General features: G+C 40.9%; 1 protein-coding gene across 8 annotated transcripts in view; it reads left to right on the top strand.

Moving 5' to 3' along the window:
* The window catches only part of Rapgef2 (Rap guanine nucleotide exchange factor 2), a 224,518-nt gene that overhangs the window by 183,506 nt on the left and 18,085 nt on the right, over positions 1–22,927 (top strand). For 7 of the 8 annotated variants that reach the window (XM_076932542.1, XM_034500567.2, XM_076932548.1 and 4 more), the window contains 15 exons: positions 3,786–3,922; positions 4,726–4,884; positions 6,777–6,929; positions 7,265–7,429; positions 8,657–8,764; positions 8,849–9,052; positions 9,150–9,258; positions 9,715–9,961; positions 13,243–13,400; positions 13,976–14,216; positions 15,979–16,362; positions 18,929–19,140; positions 19,226–19,349; positions 19,900–19,923; positions 20,948–21,171. In XM_076932542.1, the coding sequence (XP_076788657.1) occupies positions 3,786–3,922; positions 4,726–4,884; positions 6,777–6,929; positions 7,265–7,429; positions 8,657–8,764; positions 8,849–9,052; positions 9,150–9,258; positions 9,715–9,961; positions 13,243–13,400; positions 13,976–14,216; positions 15,979–16,362; positions 18,929–19,140; positions 19,226–19,349; positions 19,900–19,923; positions 20,948–21,171 (2,649 nt within the window). The remainder of the gene's footprint in view (positions 1–3,785; positions 3,923–4,725; positions 4,885–6,776; positions 6,930–7,264; positions 7,430–8,656; positions 8,765–8,848; positions 9,053–9,149; positions 9,259–9,714; positions 9,962–13,242; positions 13,401–13,975; positions 14,217–15,978; positions 16,363–18,928; positions 19,141–19,225; positions 19,350–19,899; positions 19,924–20,947; positions 21,172–22,927) is intronic. The other variant, XM_076932543.1, reaches the window with a different exon arrangement.

Genomic DNA, 22,927 nt, shown 5'->3' with positions numbered 1-22,927 from the left:
AAACCTACTATTCTGCTTCAGCCTCTTAAGTTAAGGGGCTATAAATAATGTGCTGGTTGGTTTTGTTGTTGTTTTCTTCATTCACTTGACACAATCTGGACTTATTTGGGAGGAGGCAATTGTAACTAAGAAAATTCATCCATAAGATCAGCCTGTAGGCAAGTGATTGATGTCAGAGGGCTCAGCCCACTGCAGACAGTGCCCCCCTGGGTGGTGGTCATAGGATCTATAAGAAAGCAGGCTAATTTGATGTCAGAATATGTGCCTAGACTTACTGTAGCTAGTTATACTATGTTTGGTTGATGTCCCTGGAAGTCCTGCTCTTTTCTGAGAGGAGGTGAAGGAGGGGGCAGTTTGGAGGAAAGGGAGAGTTGGGCAGAGATGGGTGAGGGGACTTGCCTTCAGAATATAATCTATGAGAGAATGAATAAAATGAAAGAAGAAAAGTAAGTGGAGTAAACCTTGGGAAGCAAGCTAGTAAGCAGCATTCTTCCATGGCTTCTCTTCTCTTCAGTCAGGCCTCTGGGTGCCTGGCCTGACTTCTTTCAGTGAAGGACCAAGACCTGAAAGTTGTAAGGTGAAGTAAAAACCCCTGACAGAAGTTGGTACCAGGATTGGGGTATTTCTATGGCAGACCTGAGCACTGTGGTAAGAGTTTGGACCATTGTACTAGAAAGTCATTGAGTATTCAGAGCTTAGTGATTGTGTGGGGTTAACTCTGCTGGTGTTCCTGAACTGTAGAGAAAGCAGGCTAAGAAGCCATGGGAGCAAGCCAGCAAGCAGTGTTCCTCCATGGCCTCTGCGTCAACTTCTGCCTCCAGCCAGAGAAACCCTAAGACCAATTTCTGCCAGTTGAGCCCTTAAGAGCACCTCAGAGTTAAAATCATTAGGGGGCTTCATGCCTCCCTTTTAATAGGAGCAAGACTTGTTTCCTTAATAATAGCGTTGCATTTGAATACATATCCAACTCTGGCTTTTTTGCATAAGATACTAGGTGATGACTACGGTCATTTCCCAATCAGTTCTAGGATCTGGTCTGTAAGTACCTCTGCCAGTCCCAGGCGATTTGTGTATTATGCCCCTTCACTAACTCTTTAAGCCAGTTCATGTTTAAAGAAGAATTCAATGAACTCAACTCAGTGAGATTACACATGGGAAGGTGCGAGTAACTTGTTGCCTGTGTTTTAATGTATGCAAACACACTTGTGGGAAAACTGGCAATTTAAGCTGTATACATACGGTGGAAAATAAAAAACCAGTCCTTTGGATTACATGTGTCTAGTGAAAGTCATTTGCTGGAACTGCAGACTATTTAGAGATGAAAAGCATGTGCTGGCAATCATTAATTCAGTTAGCTCCTGTGATAGGGCACCTTCTAGTTCTTGGCAGCTCAGAGTGAAGAAGGGAGATGGGACCCTGTCCTGCTCTAGGCAAGGGAAGCTACAGTGTGCAGCAGAACAAGTACTGTGGGGCAGGGGTGATATGATGGATAGCATGGGCTCTGTGAGGGAAATGGAGCAGGGCGAGGCTGACAGAGTATTGTGAGACACACATTTCCTGGGGAGATGACATGTGTCTACTCACCCCAGGTAGGGAACAGGAGACAGACCAAAGAAATGCTTGCACCAAAGTCTACCACAACGTGGGTAACAACTAAGGAGAGCTGCATCCCAGGAAGTTGGACATGGTAGAGACTCCTTTCTTCAGTTTCTTTCTTCAGTTTAGCTGCCAGTCACCTCCCCCAACAGTTCTTACAGCATCCATAACTCTGGAGAAGGATCCTGGTGAAGCTGAGTTTAGGTTTGCTAGACATGTGAAATTTGTCTACCTGGTCTCAGATGCCCCACTCTCTGCTGAAGGGAATGGTTGTACTTGGAGGTAACCTCCACATAAGGAGGCAGAAGGTTGTGTCGGGAATGGTGGTCATGGAGTTTAGTTCCCTTGGGTCAGACATATCATCTATTTCCAATGGCTACTATTCCTGTTCTAGGCCAGCATTAAAAACAAACCCATCTATTATTGTTTTTAGTAAAAGTCTATATATTCAACATACCATCTTATTTTAGAGTGGTTTCCATGGACATTATAAAAGCTTAAATAGTGCTCATAAAAGCATCAGTTTGAAGGCCTCCTTTTTATAAACTAACTGGTGCATCTTCTCCTTTTAATGAGTTAATTTTAGAATGGTTGTGAGAAATTTTTAAAGTATGCACAGTATGTCTATTGTTCCTAGAAATGTAGGACTTGTTTTTTTATCTGAAAAGCCTCTCTGAGAATTCCTAGAAAGCAGGAGCTCTTCATAGTCCTACAAATAAACACAAAGCTGGCTGGCTTGCTTTCTAATGCGAGCCTCTCTGCGCTGGCTAACCTTTATATAACATTACTCAGCAGCGAAGTGACAGAGCTGATGTGGGCACTCACATGCACAAATGAGCATTTAAGTTAAAGTTGATGAAATTACTGATGTTTTTTAACAACTGCAAAAAGAAAACAATTTCCCTTTGGGCTCCCAAAGATCTCAGAATGTGTACCCTTGTCTCAGTTATTTTGAAAAAAATGTATTTATCTATTTATCGTAGTTGGTTTTGTTCTACAAACCATGCCTTTTAGGTACTAGTTCTTTAGTGGTTGTGGCTTTTGTGACGTGGGTGCTGAGACTTGAGCTCAGGCCCTTTGCAAGAGCAGTATATGCTTTTAGCTCTTAACTCTCTCTCCGACCCCTGAATTTGGTTTTTCATCTGAATCTGGGAAATGGTATACATTTGATATTAGACCTTTTATCTCTCTTTAGCCTTTATTCTTACATATGATACAGACATTTCCTATCTAATTGTATTTTTTAATGCTAACCTCTGTTCACAAATTGGTTTTATTAAATATTATTTGGATAGGAATCTTATCAAGAAGCAAATGGAAATACCCATGCAAGGTAGTTTAAAATCATTCTAGCAGGACTGGTGATGTTGCCCAGTAGTGGAGTACTTGCCCAGTGTATGTAAGGCCTGAATAAGAAAGACATAATCCATTAAAAACAATACCTACTAATAAAACATATTTTATAGTCTTTCCTTTCTAGTCATACATGGAGTATTGCTTGATTTCCATTATTGTCTAAGCATATATTTAAACTCTGAATGTTTCTGAAAAATTTTATTGTCTCACATTTTTCTTATACTTACTGAACTTTGCAAGAAAACTTGAGAAGTTTTGCAAAGGGACAGAAAGGATAGATTGGGTGGTTGCTAGGATGAGGGGGGTGGTAGCCATAGAACAGTCTAGAAAGAATGGGGCATTCTGTGATGTAACAGCAGAGGGTCATGACTTCTTTGTTCCTCGATGGGTTTAAAGTCAGAAGGCCACTGCGTTTTTAAGTGTAGAAACTTCTGCCTTTATGTGATTGGATGTGGATCATCTATTGCAGACTTATTTTGTTGTTACTCACAAGATTTTAAAAAATTGTATGGCCTGACACAGATATGCCTGTCCATTCCAGAAGTAAGATTCACTAGACAAGAGTTATTCTTCCCATAAGACATATATTGAGACCTCTCAGAAGATTGTTATATCAGCAGAATCTGTGCGTACCACCCACCACAGAGCCACCTATGTACTGAAACGTTCTGCATAGGGTTTGAGATATAGAATCTAATCAGTCTTGGCATTATCTACCCAAAGCAGAGAAGCCCTTCAGTCTGTTCCTTCTGAAGAAGCCCTTGAGTCTGTCTTCCTGGAGTATTTCTTTCTGTAGATGTGTTTTCAACATAAATTATGGTTTTACCTTTCAGAGCAACTCCTGGAATTCATGCACCAGCTGCCTGCCTTTGCCAACATGACGATGTCGGTGAGACGGGAGCTCTGTGCCGTGATGGTGTTCGCTGTGGTGGAGAGAGCTGGAACCATTGTGTTAAACGACGGAGAAGAGGTCAGCAGGGGTTTCCACCACTCAGAAAGCCTGAGGATCAGTGACAGCCAGACAAACCCACGTTCCTGTTTTTTCCTTCTAAGAACTCAGCAGTAACAAGTTTGAATAGACGGAAACTGGTGGCCACTCATTTATTCATAGCATCCAAAATCCATCCTTCTATTTCTCATGTCATTCAGTGCCACTGGAGATTTTGATTTTGCTTGATCTTGAGGCTCAAACTTGGGGCTCTTGACATGCTCAGCAGGCACTTCACCCTGAGGTACACAGCCATCCCAAGACTTTGTATTAGCTTTTTAGTTTTTGACCATACATCATAAATACACTGCTTCTCATCAGAACAAAATGATGTTTATATTGAGGCCACGATGACCATTTTATCTTCTTTACATTTCCTTTGATGTATAGGATAATTTTTTATGTGTCATTTTAGAGAATACTTAATTTTTTTAAAATGATTTTACCCTGTACTGGGCCTAAAAATTGTGTGAATATACATACATGCATACATACATACATACATACATACGTACGTACATACATACATACGTACATACATACGTACGTACGTACGTACATACATACATACATGTGTGTGTGTGTGATATATATATATATATATATATATATATATATATATATATATATATATATATATTGCTTGTTTGATAAACAGTTAAGATTCTTCAAGATAGGAGATCCCAGAGGCTAGTTTAGGACCGTGGTGGCATTTAAGCCAGGTGATCATGGTGTTACCTTCTGCTTTTTCTTACTATTTTTATTTACTTATTTATTTTGCTCAGCTGGATTCCTGGTCAGTGATTCTCAACGGTTCTGTGGAGGTGACGTATCCAGATGGGAAAGCAGAAATTCTGTGCATGGGAAACAGCTTTGGTGTTTCACCCACCATGGACAAAGAATACATGAAGGGAGTCATGAGGACCAAGGTGGATGACTGCCAGGTATGGGATGCATGACAGTACGGATTTGATTCTTAGTAATGAACACCTTGGAACCAGGCGAACCTCCAGCACTGCTCAGGCTGCCGTGGCCTCTTGTCTCCCATAGGAGTTTTAATACTGTTTTAGTTCTGTGAAAACTTCACTTTAATCTTGATTGGAGTTGCGTTGAACCTACTGGACAGCCATTGTCACAATCCTGATTCTTCTAGTCCAGAAGCATCTTTCCATCTTCAGTGTCTTCAGTTCATTTCTTTGTTTTAAATATTCCAGTAGAGAGATCTTTATATCCTTGGTTAGGTTTCATTAAAAGTTGCTTTATTTTGTGTGTGTGTGTGTGTGTGTGTGTGTGTGTGTGTCTGTCTGTCTTTTGGTTATTTGTTGGTGTTTTTGGTTATTTGATTTGTTGGGTTTTGGCTTTGTGAAATGAAATTGTTTCTCTCATTCTTTTTCCAGATAGTTTGTTACTGGTTAAGTAAGGCCTAATCATTTCTGTGTATTAATTTTGTATCCTACCACTTTACTGAAAGTGTTTATTAGTTTAATGGTTTTCCAGTGGACTCTTTAAGGCCTTTAATGTATAGAATTGTATCATTGCAGATAGAGACTTCTTTCTTTGCTGTTTGTAGTTCCGTGATTTGCTTTTCTTGTCTTATTGCTTCAGCCAAGGCTTCCAATAGTGTATTGCATAAAATCAGAGAAAGTAGGAAACATTGTCTTGTTTGTGATTTTATTGGAAATGTTTGACTTTCTGAGATCAAACATAATATTGGCTATAGGTTTGTCAAACACAGTTTTTATTATGTTCAGATTTGTTGCTTCTATTCTGAGCTTTTTTTAAATTATATTTTTTTATTTAAAATAATTTTTCTCTCTCTCAACTTCTCCCAGATCCTCGCAATCTATCTTCCAACTCTTTCCCTCTCTTTAGAAACAATTTTTTAAAAATCCTAAAAACTGAAACCATGAACTACAAGCAAAATACCAGTAAGACAACCCCCCCACCCACACACAAACACAAAGCAAGTCTAGTATCCAATCACCCATGTAAAAAGTTGGGTGTGGCCATGTGTACCTGTAACCCCAAAATCAGAGACTGGTTTGAAAACAAGAGGATTCTTGGGGCTCACTGGCCTCCAGACTAGCAGAAAAATAGCAAGTTCCAGGTTCACTGAGAGACCTTGTCTCAAGGGGATAAGGTGAAGAGTGATAGAGGAACACACATGTCCTCTGTGGCTTCCATACCATGTGCACACACATGCACACATACCCCTAACCCCTGCATGTGTAGAAGCCATGGACCATTACCATGGAATAATAACTACTTGATAACATCCTGCTGTTAATTTTTTCTGTTAAGAGCAAGGATTACCTTTAATACAAGTAAGTAACAATATGAAATATAATAAATACCTAGCTTCATCTGTGATCTTGTTAAAACAGAAGAGTTACTAAAATTCTTGTCCATGTGTGCGATTAGCACAGATACATATTTACTCCAGCATACAGATAAGAGAATTTCTTCATCTCTAAAACCACTAATTTTTGTATTTAATGTTTTCAAAATGTCTAAAGCCAAATGGTAATTGTTTTATCATGTTTGCTGTAGGATTGTCTCTACCACTGTCTTCTAACTAAAGGATCAAAGGATGGAAGAGGGCTTTTGAGATTTTAGGTTGTTAGATTTTTTTAATCTAATGTATGTATATATAAAACCAAGGAGGAAATGCATTAAAAGCAGAGAAGTCTGATGAAGGTTTATTCCTGCATTGATTTAGAAAGTAGGAGAACAACAGGGGGAAATGTCAGTATTAAATAATTAAAACTGAATTATTAGGCAGGTAGGTCTTTTGCAAGTGCTTCATCATTAACGCGTGACTTATATTTTATTCTAGTTTGTCTGCATCGCCCAGCAAGATTACTGCCGTATTTTGAACCAAGTAGAAAAGAACATGCAAAAAGTTGAGGAAGAAGGAGAGATTGTAATGGTGAAGGAGCACCGAGAACTTGATCGGACTGGAACAAGAAAGGGCCACATTGTCATCAAGGTAGGATACAGAGGCGTTCCTTCCAACGGTGGAGGGAGAAAACTCTACTGGTCACTTGCTCCTCCTTCTAAATCTTTTAGGTTGTCATGTAGAGCAGTGGGTTTCATTGTGGCGTGAAATACATAGTTGTCATTAAATTCAGTTCTCATTCATTCCCCTCCTTTTTTTCTTTGCCATTGAGCATGATACCTAGTGCTGGTTACTTGTGGATAAATGACCACCGACTAGGTTTTGTCTGTCTTAATACCTAGCATGTTTTATGTGAAAGCTTTGAAATTGGGGGGGCCGTACCAGTGATCCATTCATAGTGGTAACTAGACCTTTTATTGCTGCAGGGCACCTCAGAGAGGCTGACCATGCATTTGGTGGAAGAGCATTCTGTAGTGGATCCAACATTCATAGAAGACTTCCTGTTGACATACCGGACTTTCCTCTCCAGCCCTATGGAAGTGGGCAAGAAGTTATTGGAGTGGTTCAATGACCCGAGCCTCAGGGATAAGGTTGGAGATGCATTCTGTTTTAGTCCCTAAATGTGAACAACTAGAAGATAAAACTTGGAATATCAGTCATGTTCAGATTAATTTAATGAAATACAAGAACATTCTTCTTAAGCAAAATGACAAAGATAACTGATGCAGATGATGCAGATACTCTTACAGATTTCTGTGGTCTCAGTCTCAGAAATACCTTTTTACTTTAAATGCAAAGCCAATGTGTGGTTCTCTTGGGAATGTGGTAAGACATAGGCAAATGTCTGCGTGCCACAGCCTGTGCAGCACGGTTTGGTGGGCAGCGTGTATCTGGTGGGCACTGGAGCAGCTCGTCCTCCTGTGCTGCTGAAGGCCTGGGGCCCTCTTCTCATCTCACCATCGAGCTTGTCAAGGGCAAGGCCACACTGGATGATCAGCTGCACATCCTAGTGTTGGCTCCTTCCTTTCAAAACCCTTTCCCACACAGATCTTCCCAGATTACTATTTGTTTTCCTTGTCTCGTCTGCCATTGTACTTTGTAGCTTCTGCCCAATTTTGTACTAACGTTTTGTTTTTATTACTTTTAAAAGTTTTTATTACTTTTTAAAAGTTTGCTTTTATTTAGATTTCTTTCAATTATGTTTTCAAAATAAAACAATGTAGGTTAAATATCTCCACAGATTTAAAGATCCAGGGCAAAGCAATGTCAGTCACTATATAAAATATATATGTTTTGAGAAGGTCACTTTTTTGTTGTATGTGTACATGTTTATATACACATGTGCATATGCATTAGGAGGCCAGAGGTCAACATTGGTTATCTTCTGCTCTTATTCTCTGCCTTATTTTCTGAGACAGAGTCTCTCAGTAAATCTGGAGTCCACTGTTGTGGGCTAGGTTGGCTAGCCAGTGAGCCCCTAGGTCCTCCTGTCTTTACCTACCCCCCCCCCCCACCTACTTCTGTGCTGCAGCTACAGGCACACTGACATACCTGGCTTTTTAAGTGGATGCTGTGGACCTGAACTTGGGTCCTCATGCTTGTATAGCTAGCCGCTGTATCAAGTGAGCATCTCCAGATCCTGTGATCATTTTCTACAAGTGTAAAATCTATGTTTAAGGGCTTATTTTTACTAATTTTCATGCTCAATATTATTCATAAAAATGTTTAAAAAGATCTATTCTAAAGTGATTTAGATCACAAATATTTAGCACTAACAACAATAACAGAAAGTGTATTGAACTTAATTGCTTTTATAGGTGACACGGGTAGTATTACTGTGGGTGAATAATCACTTCAATGACTTTGAAGGAGATCCTGCCATGACTCGATTTCTAGAAGAATTTGAAAATAATCTGGAAAGAGAGGTAATATTGGTGAGCTTTTATGAATAGTGTCAAGTCATCTTCCTCTGTCCTGGACTTGATGCGACTCTTCTTGAATTCTTGTAGAAAATGGGTGGACATCTAAGGCTGTTAAACATTGCATGTGCAGCCAAAGCCAAACGAAGGTTGATGACATTAACAAAGCCTTCCCGGGAAGCCCCTCTGCCCTTCATCCTACTGGGAGGCTCTGAAAAGGGCTTTGGCATCTTTGTGGACAGCGTTGACTCATGTAGCAAAGCCACTGAAGCAGGCTTGAAGCGTGGAGATCAGGTAAGAGGGCTCGGCTCCGGGTACATTTGGATTTCCGAGTCCCTTTGCCTCAGTCGTTGATGATGTTGACTTTAATTTATATACTTTCATTTTTTAGATATTAGAAGTGAATGGTCAAAATTTTGAAAATATCCAACTTTCAAAGGCAATGGAAATTCTTAGAAATAACACACACCTGTCCATCACTGTGAAAACCAACTTATTTGGTAAGCATTCTACAAATCTGACTCTCAGACTGCTTTTGCTTTGGTTTTGGTTTTGTTGTTGTTGTGTTTTTGTTTTTTAACAGTTAGATCTTAATCATGGACAAAGTAATTTCTGTGAATAGTAAAACTTGTAAGGAGTCTAGTATTTTCTGGGACTGTGCTAAAATGCTTAATACAAAATTCTTTATGTATGTAATTACATCCAGAAAAAAAGTATCATACTGAGGAGCATGAGATGATTTTATTGAGCAGTCCAGCCTGTCTTGTGTTGATGAATAGTCATCTTGAGATGGAAAGGTGTCTTTCTTTTCTTAGGCTCATCTGGATAGAGACTAATTTCTCTCTAGGTTTTACTTTTTATAGCTCATCTGTACGTCTTATATATTTGCAAGCTCCACTGTTTGCCCAGCATTGTTTCCACTTTGTGGCTGATAGTTTGTGGCATTTCTGTTTTAGTATTTAAAGAACTTCTGACGAGATTGTCTGAAGAGAAAAGAAACGGTGCCCCCCACCTTCCTAAAATCGGAGACATCAAGAAGGCCAGTCGCTACTCTATACCTGATCTTGCTGTAGATGTAGAACAGGTGATAGGCCTTGAGAAGGTCAACAAGAAAAGCAAAGCCAACACCGTGGGAGGAAGAAACAAGCTAAAGAAAATACTTGACAAGACCCGGATCAGTATCTTACCTCAGAAACCATACAAGTATGTGAAGTTGTTTCCAGCACCTTGTTTTATTGTGTTCCCTAGAAGGCTATACAGAAGCGTATTGGTGTAGTGAATATTTGCCCAGGAATCTAGTAAGTGTCTCTTCAGCAGAGTGTCTTAGGAGCAAGCGTCGGCAGTTGCGTTTGCTTAGCTCTGCTTTGACACTGGCTTGCCCATTCTGTTTTCATGAGAGGCTGTTGAGCGTGGCTGCATTTGAACTTCTTACATTCTGACTGCCCCATGACTTAGGTGCTTCTCTCTTTCTTGGTGTCCCTCCAAGACATTGGCTCGCCAGTCATTGCTTCTTTCAGGCTCCCCTGTTCACAGGTGTTTGCCCACTTCAGCGACTTAACTGTGGGAAGACATCAGTAACCAGCTTCAGGCCTCTTTCCCTTCTCTTCAGGTCCACTAGAGTTAGCATGGCAAAGCATTCTTGAATGTATTCGTAGATGTGTGTGCCTGTCAGGAGCACAGGCGACGTAAGCTTCAGGTGTCCCTTCATTTGCTGAGCTTTGCTTGTTTGCGGTCTCATTTCTTCCTTGTAGTTTTTAGGTTTAATGATCTTTATGAAGCTCAGTTGCCACCAGTCAAATTTTTAGTGATATATATCCCAAACTAAATTGAAAATATACTAGCTTATTTTTTTCCTTGATAATTTAATAGCTTGTAAGTGAAGCAATAAATAGAGGCATTCAAAGGCTGACGAGATGGTCCAGTGCTTAAAGTGCTTGGCCCCAAACTGCAAAGACTTGGTTGGGTTGAAGTCCCAGCACTAAGCCAGGCATGGTCTCTCCTGTGCTTGTAACCTCAGGACCGTAGACAACAGACACAAGTGGATTGCTGGGGCTTGGTGGATGACAGCCTGGGGAGTGGGGGTAAGCTTCAGCTTTGGACAGAGACACTGTCTGGTAGGGACTAGGTAGGAAAGGATAATGGAGACCATAGGTCACCATCCTCTGGCATTTGTGTACACACTCATACACATAATAAGTACATGCATACACACACCGTGGCATCCATGTACACACTCATACACATAAGTACACGCATACACACACCGAGACTTTCTTTTGTTAGTTTCTTCTTTCTCAGTTCCATTTCAGATCAAAGTTAGTCACAGACTAGAGACATCTCACTTAAAACATCGATGAATTGTCAAGTTTACATTGTCCAATTAAACTAAGAGTAATGATGGATGATTTCTAAATTCTTTTGAGTCCTGGAGATAAGCATAGTTGTGTGATGATTCCATGAATACGGGGTTGAGAGTATGTTGCTCCTGAGAAAGCTTCTTAGAGACAGTAGGTTAGTACAATAACATTTACAAAAATTAGGGATCAATTTTTAGAGACCCTTCTTGATGAAAATTTAATTGTAGAATGTAGAAAAGTCACCACAGTGCAGAGTTGCTAGCAGCATAGTAATGAAAGGATCTTCAAGGTTAAATTTGAACCTTTAAAAAAATCAAATCACTGTGACACTGGTAAGTATTGCTGGAAATGGGACATGAAAAAATTGGGCTGTAATCCATTCCCAGCTCTGGATGTTGGTGAGGAATGCAATGTGAAGTTGGGTGTGTAGCTGTGGTGGGTATGCTTACAAGGATGCTTAAAAGTTAGACAAGGGGAAATGTAAAAAAGAGTAATTAGCTATGTTAACTTTAACATACTAGGGTAATATTGTGGCAAATACATGGCTCTTTAGAAAAACAATGTAAGCAATCGATGCTGAAGAGAAAGTACTATTTAAACACAGGCTCAGGTAACTGGAGGATCTGCCATATTATAATTGCCTTGAGTTAGTACTGACTACCACTACAGCTTTGCTAGATGTCACCATGGGTTTATTAAGCTCTGAGGGAAAACCTAGGGCCTTGAACATGCTAAGTGGTCCACCACTGAGCCAGGTGCCCACTTTTCTTATTGTGTTTAATAAAACAATAACCTAGTAAATTAGTGATAATATACTATTATATATAATATAACCTAGTTATAATATACTTATTCCTTTTTACCCTTTACAAAACGAAGGTACTAGAGACTCACAGATTGGCAAGAGTGGGCATGAACTATTGTATAATGGGGTGCATATATGATGTTCCTACAAGAAGAAGCAGGCCATGAGCGTAACAGAATTTAAATTGGGATGCCAAGTAGGTTGGTCAAGAAAGCCCAGTAAACCCCAGAGGAAGAAAAGATTAGTCAACAGACTTAAAAATCAGCAGACTTGTTTCAGTAACAATAGGCTCTCCTATGTGCTAAGAAGAATTTACACTAAAATTGTCTTATTTGTGATACCCAGTTATATCCCAAGTTTAGTAGAATTCTCTGTTTTGTTTCAAAGTATTTGTAGAATTAGAATTGTAGACATTTGCATATAATCTAGCTATTTTGTTGTATGTTTATTGTATGCTTTCTTTGGGAAACACAATCTTTTAATCAAGTTGTGTTTTAAGCATTTTTCATGAGTGAGGTGTGGTGGCCCTCAGTTGGAATCTTAGCTCAAGGGCAGGAGGCTTTAGAGCCACGGCCCTCTCCAACCATGTTGCAAGATGCTGCACAAACATACAAGTAGCTACAGAACAAATTTTCTATACACAGAAATGATTGTAGCCATCAGCAATGCACATATTTTTAATGGAGAATTTAAACATGTAACAATAACCTTGAGCAGAGAATTAGAAGTGAGTTTCTGTGTTTGCACTGCCTGTCCTTCAGAGCCCAAAATGTGTTCATACATGCACACTGCACGTTCATGCACACTGCACGTTCATGCTCTGTCACTGAGCGATGAGGTCTGTGTCAGGGTGCCATCACACTTGGACTCTGAGGTGGTTTGTTACTACCTAGAAGAGTTGAAGTAGGACATGGGTTTCTTTCCTCTTTTCTTTTCCTTCATCGTGAAGATCAGATCGTGAAGCAGCTGTCTGGATTGCTCTTGGAGCAGTGAACTTCAGTGGATTCTTTCCCGTGTGCTTGGTCTTAGGTTCATTCCCATCCAGTCAGACACAGCAGCACATTCCCTCTACTGTGTTTTTATACTGAAAAAAAATTACTGGTTGTGGTTGTAACTCATTAAAAGGACAGGTTGTAGAGAAACCTACTGCATGTTTAAGAGATAGTGAGCTGGGCGGAATGTCTCACGGAATGAGCCTTAACAGTTTTCAACGTTTTTACATTAATTGCAAGTTGAAATGAAAATGGCTTATTTCATGATCTGTAGTGACTTAGAGCCTTTACCTTGCTAGTAATTTATTCTTTTTAATCTGCTCTTTTCAGTGATATTGGCATTGGTCAGTCTCAGGATGATAGCATCGTAGGACTGAGGCAGACCAAGCACATCCCAGCTGCCCTGCCTGTCAGTGGAACGCTGTCATCCAGTAACCCTGACTTGCTGCAGTCCCATCACCGGATTCTGGACTTCAGCACCACTCCTGGTGAGCACCACAGCCTCCCTGCCGTTTCATAGGCCTCTCTCTTTCAGAGGTAGTAGTGACAGGTATGCATGTTTGGTGGTTGGGTATGGATGGTTATTGTGCACCAAGCTTCAGAATGAACCTCCAACTCCAAACCCTGGGACTAGTTCTTGTAGTATTCTGAAAACTATTCTGTTGTGGTTGAATCTTTGATAAAATAAAGAATAACATACTATACACTTGTTACTAACTTATATCAAGTAAATAAATCGAGTTATATTTTAGGTAAGCTAAATGGGCTTTTCCTTATAATGAAGGTTAACTATAGATGGAAATTTTTTTGATTAGCTCATAAATGCATGTATGTGCTCGTTTTGGAATGTGTCTTGCATATTTTATATCTGCTCTTGCATTTTTCTTTCAACCATGCAGTTATCAGTCATGGAAAATGTGGTTTTGCAGGTAGCATGTCATGTCTCAGTCAGAGAGGGAGATGTCACCACCCTTTGAGGAGTAGGGGGGTGTGTTACTTTAATTAATCACATTGCCATCTGTTAACATTCTTTCTGCTTCTATGTGCTTTTTCCTTCCCCTAGACTTGCCGGATCAGGTACTAAGAGTTTTCAAGGCTGACCAGCAAAGCAGGTACATCATGATCAGTAAGGACACCACAGCAAAGGAAGTGGTCATCCAGGCCATCAGAGAGTTTGCTGTTACTGCCACCCCAGAGCAGTATTCTCTCTGCGAGGTCTCAGTCACACCAGAGGGAGTTATCAAACAACGGCGACTCCCAGATCAGCTTTCCAAGCTTGCTGACAGAATACAACTGAGTGGAAGGTACAGTCTGTCTCACCAGGGTTCTTCCTTCTCCAAGCCTGCATCCAGGTCAAGGAGACATACCTGTGCTGCCACTGTTGCTTGTTTGTATAGTGGTGAAAACTTGAACCCAAGGCCTTGCCAACCAAGTCGTCTCAGGGAAATCAGTCACATGAATAATTTGGGTTTTTTTTTTTTTCCTTCTAATCTTCTTTAGAACATGTATGGGTCTAAACCATGACTTTCAAACTTTTTTTCAACCTGTGATGAAAACTCCCTTGCCTTCTGTCACATCTGTTCCTAGCCCCAACACTAATGAATACTTTTTAGGGCGTCAGAAGTTGAGCATCCCTACATATACATTGAGAGATCTATAGTCCTGCAAATCTCTGCTGGGTTTCAGCTTTGTGATCCCATTCATTACTCAAGAGAGTCTGGGTATCACAGTAACCCAGTGGAGAACATTAGTCTGTAGTTGTCAAGAAATAGGCCATGCATTTTCTGTCTTTAATGTCTTATGGACATTATGTAAAAGGCCAGTTAGTAGGACCCCCCCCCCACACACACACACACACTGTGCTTGCTCTGTGTTCCTAGAGTTTCAATTGGAGAAGTCAAAAAGTGGGGCGAGAGAAGTTACAGAGCAAATGTCGGGGGTTCTATTTTCAGTGAGTTCTTTAAAAGGGTCACAGTACTGTTCATATTGACTAGCCATTCAACCTCAGATGCTTGCTTGCTATTCTGACATATTGGAGTGATACCTCCCACTTCCCTAGATGAATTTCATGAAAATCTAGATATTTGAAAATTAAAACCTTGGGGCAGCAGAGAGGATTTAGCAGTGAGGAGCATGTGTTGGTCTTGCAGAGGACCTGGGTTCTGTTTCTCACACCCACATAATGGTTCACAACCATCCAGTTCTAGGAGATCCTATGCCTTCTGACTCCTGAGAGCACCAGGCATACATGTGGTATTACATGCATGCAGGCAAGATACTCACATGTAAAACAAACCTAAAAGAAATTAAAATCTGCTTTAAGATCAAATAAGAGGGAAACAAATTGCTTCCCCGCTCGAGGGAGAGAGAGAGAGAGAGAGAGAGAGAGAGAGAGAGAGAGAGAGAGAGAGAGAGAGAGAGAGAGAGAGAGAATGAATGAATATGGTGTGTTTGTATGGCCACATGTGCTGCAGTGTGTATGTGGAAGTCAGAACACAACTTTGTAGCCTCAGATCTCTTGAGTTTGCCTGATGAGTGTCTTTGCCCACTTAGGTATCCTGCCAGCTCAGTTATCAAGTCTTCTAGGCATTAAATAAGTAAGCTTCCTTTGACCTAGTGTAGACCCAGCAGTTGTCAGATTCCCTCTTCACTAGGAAACTGAGCTATGGCTTTGAGTTGATGTTTATTTAATCTGGTAAATAGCGCTCTTCTCTCAACTTTGGCAAACAAACTACAAGTATTTCAATGCCAGGAAGGAAAAAACAAACAAACAAAAAGAGAACCACAGAATGAGCACAAAGGAATTTTCTGTGCATTGCTCAGTTCCACTTACCTAGTGGTGCTGTGATCTGGTGACACTGCACTGGTGCCTGAGGCAGTATCCGCACTGCCCATGATGGATGAAAAGAACTCTTACACATTCTCTCAGTCTTCTCCCAACTCCACCCCTGACCCCACCCAAGGAACTAGCAATGTTGCCTTTACGAGTCCTACAGGCTTGCTGCTCAGCTTGACATCTGAAGAGCTTCTGATTTTTTTTTGTTGTTGTTGTTGTTGTTGTTTCAGGTATTATCTGAAAAACAACATGGAAACGGAAACGCTTTGCTCGGATGAAGATGCCCAGGAGCTGTTGCGAGAGAGCCAAATCTCACTTCTTCAGCTAAGCACCGTGGAGGTCGCCACGCAGCTCTCCATGAGGAACTTTGAACTCTTCCGCAACATTGAGCCTACTGAATACATAGATGATTTATTTAAACTCAAATCAAAAACCAGCTGTGCCAACCTAAAGAAATTCGAGGAAGTCATTAACCAGGAAACATTTTGGGTGGCTTCTGAAATCCTGAGAGAGACAAACCAGCTGAAGAGAATGAAGATCATTAAGCATTTCATTAAAATTGCCTTGCACTGTAGGGAATGCAAGAATTTTAACTCCATGTTTGCAATCATCAGGTAAGAGAATCTGTCCTAGGTGAAACTGACTTTACAGATTTTAAAAAAAAAAAAATCTCAGTGTCAGAACACTATGTAATTACAAAAATATAGTAGTTCATAATTGACCGTGTATGTGTGTGTTTTGCTGATATCTGTACAAGCTCATGTGCACTAAGATGTAATTGATTCAGCAAGCAATTTTTTCTTTCTGATTCAAAATCTTATTTTTTTCTTCAGAGGCTGGGGGGTGTTGTGATGGTTTATATATGCTTGGCCCGGGGAATGGCACTATTAGGAGGTGTGGCCTTGTTGGAGTAGGTGTGTCACTGTGGGTGTGGGCTTTAATACCCTCATCCTAGCTGCCTGGAAGTCAGTATTCTGCTAGCAGCCTTCAGATCAAAATGTAGAACTCTCAGCTCTTCCTGCACCATGCCTGCCTGGAAGCTGTCATGCTCCTGCCTTGATGATAATGGACTGAACCTCTGAACCTGTCAGTCAGCCCCAATTAAATATTGTACTTATAAGAGTTGCCTTGGTCATAGTGTCTGTTCACAGCAGTAAAACCCTAAGTAAGACAAAAGTGTTGCAGCGGCTGTAGTAGCCCAGGCTGGCATACAACTCAGAATCCTGTTTCCCAATTGCTGGGATTACACATGTGTGCCACCATGCCCGTCTCTGTTTCTTATATTTAACTTAAACTTTCTTGATGCCTGGGGAGATGACTCTGTGGGTAAAGTTCTTACTGTGCAAACTTAGAAACCTGAGTTCGAATCCCAAGCACCCACATAAAAGCCAAGCACAGAGTTCTTTTAACACTAGCTCCAGGAAGGCAGACAGGTGAACCCTGGGGATATACGAGGCAGTCAGACTGGCAGAAATGGTGACCTGGGAATATAACAAGAAACTGTCTCCAAAGAAATGGATGGAGAGGGATAGAGGAGGTCCCATATTGACTTCTGGTTTCCATATGCATACAGGCGCACCCTACATACAACACATGTGCATGTACACATGCACTTAAAATTTACAAACGTCTAAAAAACCTCTCATGATTTAGAAACAAAGTCTATATCTACACTTACTTGTATATTCATTTATTCAATCTTTACTCTGACTTCTGACAAATTTGAGTTTCTCTGAATACCAGTCATTTTATATGTAAAATAACAATTACCTGCCCCTCCCCACCCAATAAAGGAGAATTGAATGAAATAGTAGCATGTATGGGATTTCATCAGACTGCATTATTGCAGATGTTCAAAGTTAACTTTCTTCTTTTTTAAAACTGTTAACAGTGGAACTAGGAGAAATGCAAACATCAATTTCATTGGTGTTAAAGTGATTATGAATCATTTTAGACGTCTGGGGTATTCATACTTATAGCTAGTGTAAATTTTGTGATTGAATATTTACTCAATGTTTGTTGTTCAAATACTTGTTATGAGCCACATGCTGCTCTGTATGTGAGGCTGCTACAAAAGGAACTGTCATGTCAGACTCTGAACTTTAAATCTTATAATTATATTTAAATTAAAGAAATTTAAAACTTTAATAAAAATCAAACATGTTTATTAATCAAAATAGGATCCATAGTCAAAGTTTGCTTACCAGTAATAAATAGGTTTGTCTTTTCCAAAAATCTATGTTTTAGGATTCAACTAAGTCTTAATATTTTCTGCATCCAGATGGTTGTAGAAGCATTTTTCCCTACAAAAGTTGTGATGCTTAAAGAAGCTATAATTGGTTGGTAGAAATCAGGTCAATATGGTAGATAAAGGTCAACTTTGGACCAGTTTGTTCACTTTTAGAAGCAATGTATATCATGTGGTTGAGTGTTGTCATGAAGAAGAGCCGGGCTCTTTCTGTTGACCAGTGCTGGATGGAGGCATTGCATGTTTTAGTTGGTGCATCTCATGATTGGTTGAACATACTTCTTGGATGTGATAGTCTTAGCCAGGATTCAAAAAGCTGAAGTGGGTCAGACCAGCAGCAGAGCACAGTGACCATGACCTATCCAGTGCAAGTTTAGTTTGGGAAATAAATGCGTTGGAGTTTTGTCTAGGTCAGACACAGAGCTGGTCATTACCAACCATCATATTCAATCCTTATCACATGTCACAGTCTGCTGAAGAAATTGGTGATTTGTTATTGCAGAAAGCAAGCAAAACAGAAGGGCCAGCCCATAAAGGTGCCAACTCCCAAGCCTGGTCACCTGGGTTTAATCCCTGGACCCACACGTTAGAAGGGAGACTTGGCTCCTTGAATTTGTCCTCTCACCTTCATGTGCTTGCTGGGATAACCTCCGACACACTCATACTCACTTGAATGGATTGATGAATGAATGAATGAATGAATGAATATTTAAAATGTTAAGAGAACATAAAAGGAAGAAGTATTAAGGCAGATGGTCTGGCTTAATTAATTATTAATACTTAATACTTAATTCTGTCAGAATTGACACGAACTTTTAGCCATTGTATAAATGTCCATGCGTGGAAGGCTTACACACAGAGGTGTTACATTGTCTTCCTCCATTTCAGAGAGCATCTTTTAGTCATATCTTTCTTCTCTTCTCCCCACTCAGTGGCCTAAACCTGGCACCAGTGGCAAGACTACGAACCACCTGGGAAAAACTTCCCAATAAATATGAAAAGCTATTCCAGGACCTACAAGACCTGTTTGATCCTTCCAGAAACATGGCAAAGTACCGCAATGTCCTGAGTGGCCAGAACTTACAGCCTCCTGTCATTCCCCTGTTCCCTGTCATCAAGAAGGACCTCACGTTTCTCCATGAGGGTGAGTGCAGGTGGGAACTGTCTGTTCTGGTGGGAACTCAGAGTGGACACTATGTGACTGCTTGTTCCTCCTCTGTTAATCTCAGGAAATGACTCAAAAGTAGATGGACTGGTCAACTTTGAGAAGCTGAGGATGATTGCAAAGGAAATCCGTCATGTTGGCCGAATGGCCTCCGTCAACATGGACCCTGCCCTCATGTTCAGGACTCGGTGCGTGAGTTGCTGGCCGTGGCATGTGTCGGGTAAAATAGTCAAAGTGAGCTTGCCCACCGTGAGGAAAAGCTGAATAGTTAATGATAGAAGTTACTTTAAGATATACTGAGACCTTCAAGCTTCAGTTTGTGTTGCTGTCTCTGAATTGGAACCAGGGCACATGTGACAATAGTGCCAGCAGCTTGTCTGTCACATAGTTTTAGTGAATGTTGGGTACAGTGTTTGCTTCTTATTTTTAGAACACTGAAGTACAGAGTTAGAGCTTGTAATCGGTAGCACCAGCTAGAGCAGAATTGTCATAATGTCCATACAATGCGTTCATCTGTTGGTGCAGTGAGCAATGGTTAGTTCAGTGGTGGGAAGGGACAGAATTGTAGTCCTTTAAGTCAGAGAGATGTCTGTAGTGGATGTGTGCGAGGTGACTATGCAGTTAATGTCTGTGGGCTTCTAGAACTGCTTGTCCAGAAGTCTGGTCCTTTCTTTCTGAGCTTGTGATCTTTCTGTCTCTTTCTACACCCGTGCTTCAATCTCCGTGGCTCACTTACAGGAAGAAGAAGTGGCGGAGTCTGGGGTAAGTGGCCGAGCCTTTGCACGCTCAGTTCTTGCTCATCTTGCCATGGCGTTGTTTTCTCACCTTCTCTGTTTTCTGAAGCTTTGCTCCCTCCCCTTAACCGTCTTGCTCTATCAGAATGTCAGATGCAAACTGACTTCAGATTTAACCTGTTGGGGCATTCCTGAAGTCAGGTCCACAAGAGCTGTTAAATGATTGCTATTATACTGGGAAAATGTAGACCAGACAGATTTCTTGGCTGTCTGAAAGATTGTATTGTAATGTAATTTGTGTGTTTTGAAATGAAAAAGCTAAAGAAGCTGGGAAGGGAAGCATGCTCTTAGAGGTAGAAATTGTGCAGCTAAATAAATAAATAAATAAATAAACCTATTGCACAGATGCAAGAGTGGTGTTAGGCACCCTCACGCCTTAAAACCAAAGTTTCTACAGCTCAACTAACTACTGGTTTTCATTCTGTATGAATCAGCCCCCTTTAAAAATAATTTTTTAACAATTCATGTACTAAATAGTTTCCATAATAAATGTTTACATTTGCATGACCATTGTATTAACAGATTTACTGTTTTAAAAACTCACCACATTCAACCCACAGAGTAAGAACACAATTATGAACAGTGTAGCTGGGTTTAATGAAATCTGTACAAAATTCCCCCCATCAAGAAAAACAAGTTTTATTTCGTAAATTGTCACTGTGATCTCTCAGCATCCTTCTGTCAGTACCCTTGCACAAGCTTTTATATGCAATTATGTTTTCTGGCTTCTGCGAGAGAACGGACTTTGAATGCTCTGTGAGATGAAACGTAGAATTTACTGGTAGGAGCAGAACATGTGGCAAAGATATTTGTGTCTTTATATTATGTATTATTTCTTTAAAACTCTGTTATTCTGGATTCCCCCATAGCAGTTTACTTACTGGAGTGGGGCGTGGGACCTTTCAAGCAGAGTCTTTACACAACTCTGGCAGTTCTGGTAGATCAGCCCACCCATGCTCCAGAGAGTTGCAGGCTCGTTTTCCGTCTTCCAGGTCGCTGAGTCAGGGCAGTGCGAATGCCACAGTGCTGGATGTTGCTCAGACAGGTGGGCATAAGAAGCGGGTACGCCGGAGTTCCTTCCTCAATGCCAAAAAGCTGTATGAAGATGCCCAAATGGCTCGGAAAGTAAAGCAATACCTGTCCAACCTGGAGCTGGAGATGGATGAGGAGAGTCTTCAGACATTGTCACTGCAGTGTGAACCAGCAACCAGCACATGTGAGTGCCTCCCCAAACAAGCCAAAGACTGTTCCATGTGTAATGGTCAGGGTCAGTTGGGGGCTTCGAGCAGCAAGGCACACAGTGACTGAGGCACACTCTTCTTGTGGGTCTTCGTGTCCAGTCAAGTTAGTGTGGTAAAGGGACACTGAGCTCACACTTCCCTGCTTTGGCTCCCTCTGACACAGCCAGCACACAAGCAGGGAACACAGAGGAGATTGTGGCTCCAGTTGACATGCCTTTTTTTTTTTTTTTTTTTTTTTTTTTTTTTTTTTTTTTTTCCCGTCACAGAAAAACTCCCAAAATGATGGACAACATGGTTAGGGATTGTCAGATCAGAAGAGTTCAGTACTGGGTGTGCTGGCTACTGGGTTAACTCAGCTCTGACAGTGTCCAATGCCTATTAAAGCAGAGGTTCTATTACACAGTCCACCACATCTTAGCCCGATGTATAGGTTCAAATAACTGGCCAGGCTATGAATCACATATGGTGGTGCATATCTGCAGTTCCAACTTCTGAGGAGGCTGAGGTTGGAGGGTCGTGTGAACCCAGGGTTTCAGTTGCCACCCTGAACAACATAGTGACACAAAACTGTTAAAAATGAAAAATAAGAATGTAGCCAGTCTTTACATGGAGCGCTTTCCTGTGTGTCGGTTTCTATAAGATGGAAGCGTTTTGCTTTTAGGACACTTTGTGAACCTTTATGGGCAGATTTGAATTTCATCTTCTTCATAATTTAAATGTGAGATAGATAACTTGAGAAGATCACGTGATTCAGTGACCCAGGACATGAGACTGGAGAGATGACTTAGTGGCTAAGATCTCTCATAGCTCTTCAGGGGATCTGAGTACAATTCCCAGCATACATGGTGGCTCACAACCATCAACCACTCACATTCTAGGGGATTCAGTGCCCCTTTGGACACTCAATGCCCATCTGTACTCATGACACTATAAAGGTCCCGTGAGACATGGCTAAGAGCTTGCTTAGATGAGCAACTTGAGTTTCCTAATCTTGGTCTCTGAGTGTGTGATGTCAGTGAGTTCTGCACGTGGAGCTTCCACAGCACCTAGCGCTCCTGTAAGCTACCTTCCACCCTACAGTCTCTGAGCAGCGCTGGCTACTCTTTGCTCAAAGCCAATGCTCCATCCTTAGAGCATTTGATATTAACGTAGATTACAGTTAACACCAGTATCTCCGATGTGGCAACACATTTCGGATGCCATTTTAAAACAATTCTTGATTTCCCTATTTTGATTCTTAATCATGGTTTTTAAACATTTATTTGTTTATAAAATGTAGATGGCTAATGTAGAAGGCTAATGCCACATACGCTATTTCGTACATGTGGTGGTTAGAGGACGACTTGGTTCTCTCCTTCCATATTTTTCAGGGAACAAGCTGCACTGGTCAGGCTTGGCAGCAACATCCTGAGGCATCTTGCCTGCCAATGTGTTTGTGTGTTTAACATTCATGCACATCAACCTGTCTTTTTTTTTTTTTTTTTTTACCTGATGCTTAGCAGTTTAAGCCTCTTTTGAGATCACTCATTCATAAGGCAAATAAATACCCTTTTCCTGAAATGCCTCTCATTTTCTGAAGCTCGGGTTTCCCCTCCCTCTATTCTTGGGGTGGCAGTACGGGGATGGGGGTACAAGCTGGTGATGTAGCTACACATCTCTGCAGCCCTGAACTTGTCTCCATATTATGCTGATACCTTAGCTCTATGCTCTGTTTTCACCCTAAACAACTAC

Source organism: Arvicanthis niloticus, chromosome 4, assembly GCF_011762505.2.
Source record: "Arvicanthis niloticus isolate mArvNil1 chromosome 4, mArvNil1.pat.X, whole genome shotgun sequence".
Taxonomy (NCBI): Eukaryota; Metazoa; Chordata; class Mammalia; order Rodentia; family Muridae; genus Arvicanthis; species Arvicanthis niloticus.
This window is presented reverse-complemented; position numbering and strand designations above follow the sequence as displayed.